This window comes from Hemiscyllium ocellatum, chromosome 10 (assembly GCF_020745735.1).
Source record: "Hemiscyllium ocellatum isolate sHemOce1 chromosome 10, sHemOce1.pat.X.cur, whole genome shotgun sequence".
NCBI classification, from domain to species: domain Eukaryota; kingdom Metazoa; phylum Chordata; class Chondrichthyes; order Orectolobiformes; family Hemiscylliidae; genus Hemiscyllium; species Hemiscyllium ocellatum.
This window is the reverse complement of record NC_083410.1, coordinates 81,682,486-81,695,342: the sequence shown is the minus strand read 5'-3', so window position 1 is coordinate 81,695,342 and position 12,857 is coordinate 81,682,486. Positions and strand designations below refer to the sequence as shown.

Genomic DNA, 12,857 nt, shown 5'->3' with positions numbered 1-12,857 from the left:
AACCTGGAATGCAGAGCAAACTGCCAAGCAATACTACTGTAGTATACTCTATGGTCATATAGCTGATATGATCATTTGAAATATAATTCAAGAGGTGGAAACAAAACCTGAGGAATTTGCAATCAATTTATTTTCATAATCACATTCACCCCAAGATTAAATTCTTTATTTCTCAAGCATACAAATTAGAACCTTTTTAATTGCAAATAAAAAAAGTACTTAACATTTTAAATTAGAATGCAAATTACACCTGTACTCGTTTCTCTGCAATTCCTAAGTCTATCATTTTAATAATAGCAACACCATTGTTTGTACATGTGGGTACTTGGCAAGTAAACTTTTTTTCACACAGAATTGAAAACTACGTTGCACAAATTTTCCCAGATTTGTTGATATAAAGCTAAAAGGGAATATTATATATGAGGTGTCAGTGACAGAGTGGTAATGTCCTTGGTAATCCAGAATTGTAGGCTAATGTTCTGGGAACATGTTCAAATCCCATCGTAGCAGATGCTGAAATATGAATTCAATAAAAATCAAAGAAATGTGAGCCTAATGCAACCATTGGCACACCAGATTCCATTCAGGCATCAGTATCCAACTGACAACAGCTTGTGTTTCAGTAAAACCTTTTTATACCACTTCACCCTTATTTTCCAATTCCTCCACAGCTTTACCCTTTCCCATCTCTTCTAGTCCTTTAATTGTCTAAAATTTTGCTCCTTCAATTCTGGCTGTGTGCACCAGAAATCTTCACTGTTCTATCACTGGCAGAATTTTTTTCAGCTGCCAGGATTGCATAGTATGGAATTTTGTCACTGAAGTTATCTACCTCTTTCTTCGCCATTAAGACTTCGCTCAAAATCAACATTAATCATCTGGTTTTGCAACATATGTTAGTGCTTTAGTGTCTTGGCAACACTCCAGTGACATGCCTTAATATGTTTTACATTCAGTTAGTGCCTTTCAAGTTGGTGTTTCTCTTCTCATGTTTGACTTCCAAACCTCAATTTGTATCATTACCATTCCTTTTGCCAACATTATCCTTTACTATACTTAATCATCCCTGCTCTATCACAGACTTTTTTTTTAATTCATTCTTCTCAGTACACTCCTCGACTCTGCTCTTTCTGAAATCCTGGTAAATTACTGATGTCCTCCAGTTCTCAGAAAAAGTCCATTGAACGGAAATGTTAACTTTTTTTTCTCTCTACAGATGCTGTTTGGCATACTAATACCATCAATATTTTGTATTTTTACTTTCATACTCACCATTGTCTATAATGTCCTGATAGATACAACTTTATAACATTATTAGTTAAAAAGGTATTTAATAATGTCATAAAAGGCAAAAACAAATTTAAAATAGGACTAATGTCTTGAAAAAAAGTTTTAAAACCTTCATAATTTCAGCATTGTTACCACTAAGTCAGAGCTCTTACCTCCAGTGTACTAACATCTTTCTCCAGTGCTATTCGAGTCCTTTGTAGGGACCCATCCATTAACTTGTGAAGTCTCATTATGAGCTTCCGTAATCCCATTTGTTTCAGTGCTTTATCAACAAAAGGCCTATAAATAGAGGTTTGACAATTTCTGTTGACACTAGTGTCAGATGGGCCGTCAGCAGTCTGATTTCCCATTAATGGTGATTCATCTTCAGACATGGATCTTTCAAATTTCTTTGGGAGACCATCCAAAGACTGAAAATGAACATGTATCCCTGCTTTGTGCTTACATGCACTATATTCTCTGTCATATTCTGACTCGGTGATTTCATCTTCATGACCACGCGCATCTTCATTTTCCAACAGGCAAGTCTGTGAGCAGTTGTCACTATTGTCCTCTTCCTCATCTGGGTCACTTGCTCCAGAAGGACGAGGAGATGGAATTTCAAACACTGGCCAGCCAATGTTTGGTAATTTCTCAATGCCCAAGACTGTGCGCATTAAGTTCAATTTCTGGTTCAGATCTTTAGTTATGTTTAGCCATAAGCAGAGTGCCTGCACTCTGCTTTGAAAGTCCTTTGCAGCATACCTCTCATAGTCTTTCTGAAGGGCCTGCAATGACGGATAAAGTGCTTCCACAGACTCTAGCAGCTCCATAATACTTTTAACCTGCTCAAATGCAACTCTCTGACACTGGATGTGCTCCTGATAATTACTGTGACCAAAGACATGTGTTCCTGAAGTCCTAAAACATTCAGTCTTCTGTTGAAAAATCTCATCATCTCCAGCAGCGTCAACATAACCATCCCTTTTGCAAGCACAGAGATTTCCATAATTTACTTTGAAGTTCAAAACTTCATCAATAATATCAGGGACAGCTTGGCGTGCAGTGTATAGGTAAACATCCTGATCACTTATGCTACGACTTGCATGCCAGGCCTGTAGCTCCAGCCAAATAAGTTCATTTGATCTGTTCAATTCATAAGAGGTATTTTCCTGACCCCTCTGCTCCTTCTCCTTTCGTTTAGAAACTGAGGTAAGCTTAAGAAGTAATCGCAAAGTTTCAAAGAATTTCAAGCGGTCAGCTGGGCAATCTGTTCTAGAAGTCTGCCGTGTCGGTCTGTTAACGGGCACCGAGACTGGAGAGTTGGAGTTACTACAGCTAAGGCAGAGGTAAGGCTTGTTAGGAATTGAATTCTTTGCAGATGACCCAGTGATGGGGTCTAACATAAATGCACATTGCACTGTTTGCTTATGGTCTCTTTCTGTTGTTCGCATATTGGAGCGTTGTTTCTTCCCATGCTTATCACTGATTACAGTTACATTTTCAATGTTCTTGTCTTTAGATGTCAGCTGCTTTGGCACAGTCACCTTTTCTGAAATGTAAAGAAAGAAAGATTACTATTTGCAAAGGGGACTGCTCCAACTCAAGTTTCACCCAGAACTTGGCTAAGCATAATAAAAGTAAAACAGTACAGTAGAATACTACAGCAGGCATCTTTCAAGTAATAGTGCCACTACAACAACATTCAGTAGCTAAAAATGAAAAGAAAGCAAGTATGAATCTAATGCCCTTAACATTTAACTACTCAACTGCTTCTCTGATAATGGCGTTCCTGATAAAACATGCAATAGCCAATAAGCTCTTCTTTACTCTAGAACATAGTTTTGAGCTACTGTATTCTCACTGCCCATGCACAACTGAATTGATCTACCATCAACAAAGGAGTAAATACAATTTCTTATTACTTAAGGCTTCTGCTTTACTTTTCCTGTCCTTTGAGATGCTTAGATAAAAAGCTGAGGATACTGTGGACGAAGGTTGACAGAACAGCAGAGAGAATAATATTAATGAAAAAACAGTGTGACTGCAAATATTGTAGTTTGAAGTAAATTGGGCTACTGTATTTGTATTATATTCACAGATACACATATAATACACAGTTGAATAAATTTCATAATATACAAACACCAGAATTCTAGATCTTAACTTCAGGCTGAGTGACAGAACTTATTTCTGATCGATTCACATTACAATGCATCTCAAAAAAAAATCCATAGGAAATACTTAAGTTGATGTGAAAGTTCCAAACACACACAAGACACAAAATGCTGGAAGTTTCTATGCCCAAGTATATCCATTTTAAAAGAGATTGTGACAGGAATATACTGTCTATTCAAACATCTCTCTCTTAGTGGAATATCCAGGATTGATGCCAAGTTTCTTCCTATTAAATTAAAGCATAGAGTACAGTCAATAAACTCTCTCAAACATTGGGCAAATAGAATCTGAGACAGAGGATGAAGCATGGCTATTTAATTTTAGGAATCCTGATGAAGGGCTTTTGACCAAAATGTTGATTCTCCTGCTCCTTGGATGCTGCCTGATCTGCTGTACACATTTCCAGCACCACACTACATTTGAATATGCCAACATTTTCTTTAGGACCCATCTCCCATGCAACTAATCACATTTGCAGCACAGTAACTCGACACATGGAATTTCCCTATCAAGTCAAAAGACTAGGTAAGAAAGTCGTTTGGGAGAAATCAAAGCTTTTTTATTAGACAGCTAGATTCCTGTACAGCACAATGCTTTTTTGTATCCTTTTTCAGGATTAAGGGAAGAGCACTGTCTTTTGTATGCAATCCACATTAGTTAGTTAACTGCCACTGATAGCAACAAGAGCTTGTCTAAATGCTAACACTTTTGCTACTGAAGTTTCTCTCCATTTAGATTACAGGTCGTCTTTCTATTCCTCCAACCAAAACTGATAACCTCACCCTTTCAGTTCATCTGCCACATTTTGTCCATTCACCTAAATCAATCCATACCCACTTGTAAATTTTTACTTCTTCACGACAACTTATTTTCTCCACCTATTTTAGTGTCATCTGCAAAGTTGTTTATAGTACTTCTATTGCTGCATCCAAGTCATTAAAATAGATTGTAAATAGATGGGCTCAAGACCGAACTCTGTGGCACCCCCACAGTTACAACCAGAAAAACACCAATTTCTTTTCAACCCAATTCACTGCTTACTCTTCGTTAGCCAACACTCTCGCCAAGTAATAAATATCCCCAACCCCATCTAATCTAATTTGGTGTCTTGACAATTTGCGCAGCACCACCTTGAAGTCAAAATCTATTACATCAACAGAATCCCCATTATCCACTTTGCTTGTTACACCTTCAAAGAACTACAGCAATTTAATCAAGCATGACCTACCCTTCATAAAACCACGCTGTCTGCAATGGATTGCATTTTGACTTTTAAGTGTCTTGTTATTACTTCCTTAATGATGGATTCTAAATTTCCCAATATGATTAACCTTTCTTATGAGAACATTTGTAGCTCAGGTCGAGTTTCTGGACGTAGGTTTGCTCGCTGAGCTGGAAGGTTCGTTTTCAGACATTTCGTCACCGTACTGGGTAACATCTTCAGTGAGCCACCGGATGAAGCACTGGCCATGTAGCCTGCTTTCTATTTGCGTGTTTGGGATTTAATTTGGAATTTCCTATCGGAAATGATGTCACCACAGGAAAAAGTATCACCAAACCAAGGAAACTCAAACAAACACAAAAGCAGGCTACACCACCAGTGCTTCATCTGGAGGCTCACTGAAGATGTTACCTAGTATGGCGACAAAACATCTGAAAACGAACTTTCTAGCTCCGCGAGCAAACCTATATCCATATGTTAAACTGTTCTGTAACGTCATACCTTGTGCCTCCCTCCCCCTTTTGAATAAGGGTGTTATATTAGCATTTTTCCAATCCAATGAAGCCATTCTGGTACCCAGAGGATGTTGGAATATTATAAACAAAGGGTCCACTATCTCTGCTACCCCTTCCTTGCATGGTGATGGCTAGTACGAGGGGACATAGCTTTACATTGTGGTATGATAAATATAGGACAGATGTCAGAGGTAGTTTCTTTACTCAGACCAGTAGGGTCGTGGAATAACCTGCCTGTGGCAGCAGTAGACTCGTCAACTTTAAGGGCATTTAAACAGTCATTGAATAGATATATGGATGAAAATGGAATATTGTAGATTAGATGGGCTTCAGACTGATTTCACAGGTCGGCGGAACAGAGGGCCAAAGGGCCTGCATTGCGCAGTAATGTTCGATGTTCCTCTAGGATCCTAGAATGCAGACTATCAGGCCCTGGAGGACTTATCTGCCTTCAATCTCAACAGTTTGCCAGTACTTATTCCCTAGTGGTAATGATGATTGTTCTAAGTTCCTCCTTTTTTATATAATCTTTGAATTATCCATTATTATTGGGATAACAATGTCCTCCACACTGAAAACTAAAACAAACATTGATTTCGTGACTCCATTTCTACAGGCTGGCTGGCTTTAAGTACCAGAGTTGCCGTGAACAAATATTTGCTACCACTATAACCAGAGAGGCTGACTTCCATCATGCTCAAGACTGAAGCTGCCTTCATAGATCATAGGTCTATGATATGGTGTAGAAATCATTATTGCTTAAACTGTCCCTGCTGCTAACATATGCTAAACTATTTCAGCCACTGCAGACATTTCTGAAGAACAAAGGGATGACATACATTTACCCATGATTCAGGACTGTTAGACTGCTAATTATCTATTAAATCAAAGTATGAGTCAGTGTGCCTTGCTCAAATATTAATTAGCTTTTCAGATTTCAGTACAAACACCAATCTACTCACATCCCTACCTAAACAAGCACCCTTCGTGAAGGAGTTAAATGCATGCTCCAATGAGCATCAACTGCTCTCGATTATCTCTGGAGCATTTCATAAAGAGACCATTATTTCCAATGCTGTCAGAACCTTTTCTAAAAAAATAATATTTCACAAACGTACTTAAAAAGATACACACAGCAAATAAATTTAACATTCCTAAGGTTTACAATACAAAGTGTCCTTCTTCCAGGTTCCCCTAACTTCTCATTAGAGGCATTTCCTTTTGTAAAATAACACAATAAATGTTAGCTTATATGTCCCCATCTGTGTTTTGATATTTTAATTTGCTCCAAAATTTGCTTTAGACTGCTATTTTTATTCTCAGTTTAATTTCATTTACATATTTTGTAGAATGTACACTGTCCCAAGGGTTAGTTACGTAGATAGCATTCAATAGGTATGGTACCTCGAGACCCCTTACACATAACATTTCTTCTAAACCTTAGATAAATAAAATGCTATATCCATCACATCTACCAGTGCAAAAGTTTCTATGCTCATTATACTCTTGACGACTCATTGTTTGACTTCCCAAACCACAAGGCTACTTTCCCCATTCTTCCCATGCACCCTGCCATGAGAAATTATGAACCACCTACACTGAAAAATTCCTCAATGAGGTCGGCAGGTGAGACATCACAAAAAATGTTTTCAGGATCATCTAAAGATGAAAATTTCAGCATACACATCCGCACATTTAAATTTACTTTTTAAGATGTGCTCAGCCTTTCAACTTTTTCATCACAAGTTCTAACTCAGCAAAATTTGCATCTGCTCTCGTTTGCACACTTAACCAATTGAGCTTTCTGACAAGCTAGCAATTGCTCCATTTCAACATAAGCAGTCACATCTTTTTATGCAGACCTGACAAGACCAATGATGATGGAACTAGCACTTTCCAAGAAAGATTGTTGATGTGAAACATCTGATTCATCTTCAAACCAACATATTCAAAAGGAACTGAAGCACGATTTTAAATCCCTTCTCAAACTCATTTTGCTACTCCATTAAGAAAACAATCAACACCATGCATCATAAAGGTACCCACCTTAGTGCCATCACCGAAAAATGCTACACAAGGAAGCATTTACCAACACACAAATATTTTATTCAATTTCCAGAGATACCTAGGTTGGATGCTTCCTTTAAAATACTGCAGGTACACTTCTCTCTAAAGTAAGTTACCCTCCAGAAAAGCTGCTTTTAGATTTGTGGACTTAGACCCCATGAATGGGTAGTTAAAGAAAGTCAAAAATATTTTGAAAACCACATTGCCCACTATAGGTGAATTGATACCGATCTGTCACCCAGGCACTGCTCAAAATTTCTGGTTCGCAATCTTTCCTTGATCTTTTGGTCCCATTTGACCATGATACTTTCTGTACAGCAGGGCTGTCGTTTATCTGCAACCTGAGTATTCTCCAAATTTGAGTTAGAGTCACAGATGTACAGCATGGAAACAGATGCTTTGATCTAACTCGCCCATGCCAACCAGATATCCTAAATATCTCTAGTCCCGTTTGCCAGCATTTGGCCCATATCCTTCTAACCTCTTCCTATTCATATACCCACCCAGATGACTTTTAAATGTTGTAATTGCACCAGCCTCCACCACTTCCTCTGGCAGCTCATTCTATACATGCATCAACCTCTGAAAAAGTTGCCCCTTCGGTCCCTTTTAAATCTTTCCCCACTTACCCTAAAACCTGTGTCCTGGTCAATCTTTCAAGTTTCACAACATCCTTCCTACAGCAGGGAGACCAGAATATTCCAAAAGTGACCAAACCAATGCCCTGTACATCCACAACATGACCTTGCAACACTTATACTCAATGCTCTGACCAATAAAGGAAAGCATACCAAACGCCTTCTTCACTAACCTATCTACCTGCAACTCGACTTTCAAGGAACTATGAACCCACATTCCAAGGTCTCTGTTCAACAACATTCCCCAGGACCTTACCATTAAGTGTATAAGTCCTGCTCTAATTTGACTTTCCAAAATGCAGCACCTCACAGTTATCTAAATTAAATTCCAACTGCCTCACTTCAGCCTCTTGGTCCATCTGATGAAGATCCCGTTGTTCTGAGGTAACCTTCTTTGCTATCCACTACATTTCCAATTTTGGTATCATCTGTAACTTACAACCATACCTCCTATGTTCACATCCAAATCATTTATATAAATGACAAAAAAGAGAGTTCTTAGAATCAATCCTAGTGACACACCACTAGTCACAGGCCTCCAGTCTAAAAAGCAACCCTCTACCACACCTTCTGTCTATGTTCAAGACAGTTCTGTATCCAAACGGCTAGTTTTGTCTATATACCATGTGATCTAACCTTGCTAACCAGTCTACCATAGGAACCTTGTCGAACACCTTACTGAAGGCCATTTGGATCACGTCCACCACTCTGAGTTCATCAATCCTCTTTGTTACGTCTTCAAAAGACTCAATCATGTTCGTGAGACACAATTTCCCACACACAAAGCCACGTTGACTATCCCTAATCAGTCCTTGCCTATCCAAATATAAGTACCCTGTCCCTCAGGATTCCCTCCAACAACTTGCCCACCACTGATGCCAGGCTCATCAGCTGATAGTTTCCTGTCCTTTCCTGACCATCTCTCTTAAATAGTGGCACCATGTTAGCCAACTTTCAGTCTTCAGGCACCTCACCTGTGACCATCAACGATACACAGGGCGGCACGGTGGCTCAGTGGTTAGCACTGCTGCCTCTCAGCACCAGGGTCCCAGGTTTGATTTCAGCCTCAGGCAATTACCTGTGTGGAGTTCGCACATTCTCCCAGTGTCTGCGTGGGTTTCTTCTGGGTGCTCCGGTTTCCTCCCACAGTCCAACTATTTGCAGGTCAGGTGAATTGGCCATGCTAAATTGCCCATAGTATTAGGTGCATTAGGGAAATGGGACTGGGTGGGTTATTCTCCGGAGGGTTGAGGGAGTTTAATCTAATCTAATCAAATATCTCAGCAAGGGGTGCAGCAATCACTTCCCAACTCCCCACAGAGTTCCAGGGCACATCTGATCAGGTCCCAGGGATTTATCCACCTTTATGCATTCTAAGCCACCAACACCACCTTTGTAACATGGACATTTTTCAAAATGTGACCACCTGTTTCCCCACATTCTATATCTTCTATCTCCAAATCCACAGTTAAGTCTGATGCAAAATACTCGCTTAATAAATCTTCATCTCTTGCGGTTCTACACACAGGCTGACTTGCTGATCTTTGAGGGGTCCTCAAAGCTTAGCAAGTCAGCTTACGTGTGGAACCGCTAGTTATTCTTTTGTCGTTAATGGAATTTTAAAATTCCTTTGGAATTTCTTTAAACCTATTTGCCAAAACTATCTCCGCTTTTTGCTTTCCTGCCAAAAAATACACCTACTGCCTTTGCACTCTAAGGATTCAACCTATCTCTACTGTCTATAACTGACATATGCTTCCTTTTTTTTCTTGACCAAATTCTCAATTTCTCAAGTCATCCAGTATTCCCTACACCTCCCATCCTTGCCTTTCACCCTGACAGGATTATACTGCCTCTGGACTCTCATGATCTCATTTTTGCAGGCTTCCCACTTCCCAAGTGAACCTTTACCTGCAAACATCTGTCCCCAATCAACTTTTAAAAGTTCTTGTCTAGTATCGTCAAAATTGGCCTTCCTCCAATTTAGAGTTTCAGCTTTTAGATCTAGTCAATCCTTTTCCATCACTATTTTTAAACCAATATAATTATGGTTACTGGCCCCAAAGTGCTCCCTCACTGACACCTCAGTCTCTTGCCCTGCCTTACTTCCCAAAGGTAAATCAAGTTTTGCACCTTCTCTAGCAGGTACGTCCACATACTGAATCAGAAAATTTTCTTGTACAACTCATTGGAATTTGTGCCTGCAGCGTACATCTATGCTGACTCTGCACATAAAAATATGTGGATTATTTGCCTACTTCCATTTTCCTCCAAAATGGACATGCTTCGGAATCCTACTTTGGCAAAAACCTTGGCTAAAACAATTGCTATCTTTTTTCTCTAACGTGTGTTGTTTAGTTCTCCAAATACGGTCTTCTAATCTAGTGGCAGTTACAAATGCCTCTTGATCATTGGGATTTGTGGTTCGGTGCATTTGCCAAAGAAAGCTCTGCATTTTCTTTGGCTTGTCACCTGATTTATTGAGGTCTCTGTAGACTATTCCTGACAAGATTGGCTATAAATCACTCTTTCTCTTAGCGATGCATATCTCTTGAATTATGACTCCACTCCAATGCCCTCATATCTCTCTAGCTTCCTTTTGGATAATTAAGCAATTTTTGTATTTGCCCATAGATCTACCAGCTCGATGCAGGGCCTTTCCCCAATATTCTGATCCTTCTGGCTGGCACACCACACCCGAACCCACTTCAGGCAGACAATCTTACTCACCACAATTAGCACATGCATCTGTGCCTACCATTTGAACTATCAAATCTCCCCCCTCTATTTCACATCACAAGAAACACCCAATGTGCCATTTTATCATCTTCTCCTGCAACCCTTTGTGAAAATGCATAATGCACCTTTACTACTTGTCGGGAATGTGCTTTTATGGTCTGTTTCCCATGTTGTACTGTTAAGAGCCTTCCCATCACATCCTCTAATTTTTTTCACAGACTTTCCATTCTTTAAGTCCACTAATTGTAAACCCGGTCATGAGAACAGGAGTTTCCCAAAATGGCTGAATGAAGTGCAATGTTCTTTGCATTTTTTCTCATGCTTGCAACTTTGATAAACTCTGTCTTGCCATCGTACAGCACATTTAAGTGGGTAGAGAAAATGAAGCTGATAATTCATCTTGGGTAACATGTCATCAGCTACTACATGATGTCTTTTACCCAAACCACTGTCAAATGGACTTTCTGCAATGTTCATTTGCATTACTGTATTTAAGTACTTGCACATGTCCAAAGAAAAATCTGTTGCATATTCTCGTGTGTTAGAGTCAGATGTAAAGCATGGAAACAGACTGTAGTTAGGTTCAACTTGTCCACGCTGACTAGATATCCTAAACTAATCTAGCCTATTTGCCAGCACTTGACCCATATCCCTCTAAATCGTTCCTATTCATATACCCATCCAGATGCCTTGTAAAATGTTGTAATTGTCATAAATCTTTTTGGCACTCTAGAGTTATGCCAACCCACTTATCCATAAAGAATCCATTGTATATTTCTCTTTGTTGTTTATTACAGTAGATAACGCAGAATCTAATAGCCATATCTACAAAATGTAACAAATATTTTAATCCTATGCCCCATACATTCAGGATCATAAACAGCGTTTCATTAAATTCCTGGGCTAAAGGGACATTTACAACTTGGTATGGTGGGGTCTTCCAAAAAAAGATATATTGATTTGTTGAACAAGGGATTCAACTTCTTTAACTGCACCTCCAGCTGCAGCTTTAATTTTTGTGATGATGGGTGGGAAAACCATCTATGCAACATTTGGATCATCCTCTTGCTGGTCAGACTCATTTCCAGGGGCCAATTTTCTAAGTGAGAAACACTGATTCTTCAACTGAATAGAACATCCTCATTCAGTGAACTTCACCTTTGCTCTTCTCAAAGATGTTCAAGCAATAATGCTAAGTCATTCAGGACCACATTGGTGCTGATAGAAGTACATGCACCTTAGGTTGGTTCACAATGTCATTAGGGAGGCAATTCCAGAATTTTGACTCAGTGACAGTGAAGAAACAGTAATATATTTCCAAATCAGGACTGGGAGTAGCTTGGAAGGGATCATGCGCAGATGGTGATGTTCTCATATCTGTATTAAATATCCTCTACTCTTGTCAGCCCCTTTCCCTTTCCCCAGTCCTGATGAAGGGTTATGCCGAAATGTCGACTCTCTTGCCCCTCGGATGCTGCTTGACCTGCTGTGCCTTTTCCAGTGCCACACTTTGTCGACTATGACTCTCCAGCATCTGCAGTCCTCACTAACATCCTTTCCTGCCAGAATGTTAATAGTCAGGGGCTCAGTGATGGTTATGCCATTGAATGTCAAGAGGCATTATCTTTTTTGGAGATGATCATTGCCTGGCATTTGTGGCATGAATATTACTTTTGATTTTTTAGCCCAAGCTTAGCCATAGTCCACGTCTTGCTGCATTTGGACATGCAGCAGCACAAATGGTGAACATGCGCAGACATCTCCAACTCTGACCTTATTCAGAGGAACCTCGATTATCTGGCATTCGATTATTTGAATATCAAATTATTGGCAAAATCACAAGATCCCGATGCTCAGTTAAATTATGTTATCCAGCATTCGATTATTTGAATTTCAACTAACTGAATGAAATATTCCCTGCCTTTGTCCTTCGCATAATCGAGGTTCCTCTAAATGAGGAACAGTCACAGATGAAGCAACTGAAGATAGCTGGACCTAGGTCATTATCATTAGCAAATCCTGCAATGATGTCATGAACTGAGATGACTGGCCTCCAAAAAACACAACCATCTTCTAATGGGCCAGGTATGACTCCAACCAGCAGAGCTTTTCTCCATTGATTCCAGTATCGCCACAGCTTATTGATGTCAAAAGTAATCACTCTAACCTGACTTCTGGAATTCAGCTTTTTCCATTTAGATCTCATAGTACATTAATATTGGAATGGTC

At 39.4% G+C, this 12,857-nt stretch overlaps 1 protein-coding gene across 3 annotated transcripts in view; it reads right to left on the bottom strand.

Annotated features, from left to right (window-relative positions):
• The window catches only part of map3k4 (mitogen-activated protein kinase kinase kinase 4), a 211,545-nt gene that overhangs the window by 115,598 nt on the left and 83,090 nt on the right, over window positions 1-12,857 (bottom strand). For all 3 annotated transcript variants that reach the window (XM_060831662.1, XM_060831663.1, XM_060831664.1), the window contains exon 3: window positions 1,443-2,821. In XM_060831662.1, the coding sequence (XP_060687645.1) occupies window positions 1,443-2,821 (1,379 nt within the window). The remainder of the gene's footprint in view (window positions 1-1,442; window positions 2,822-12,857) is intronic.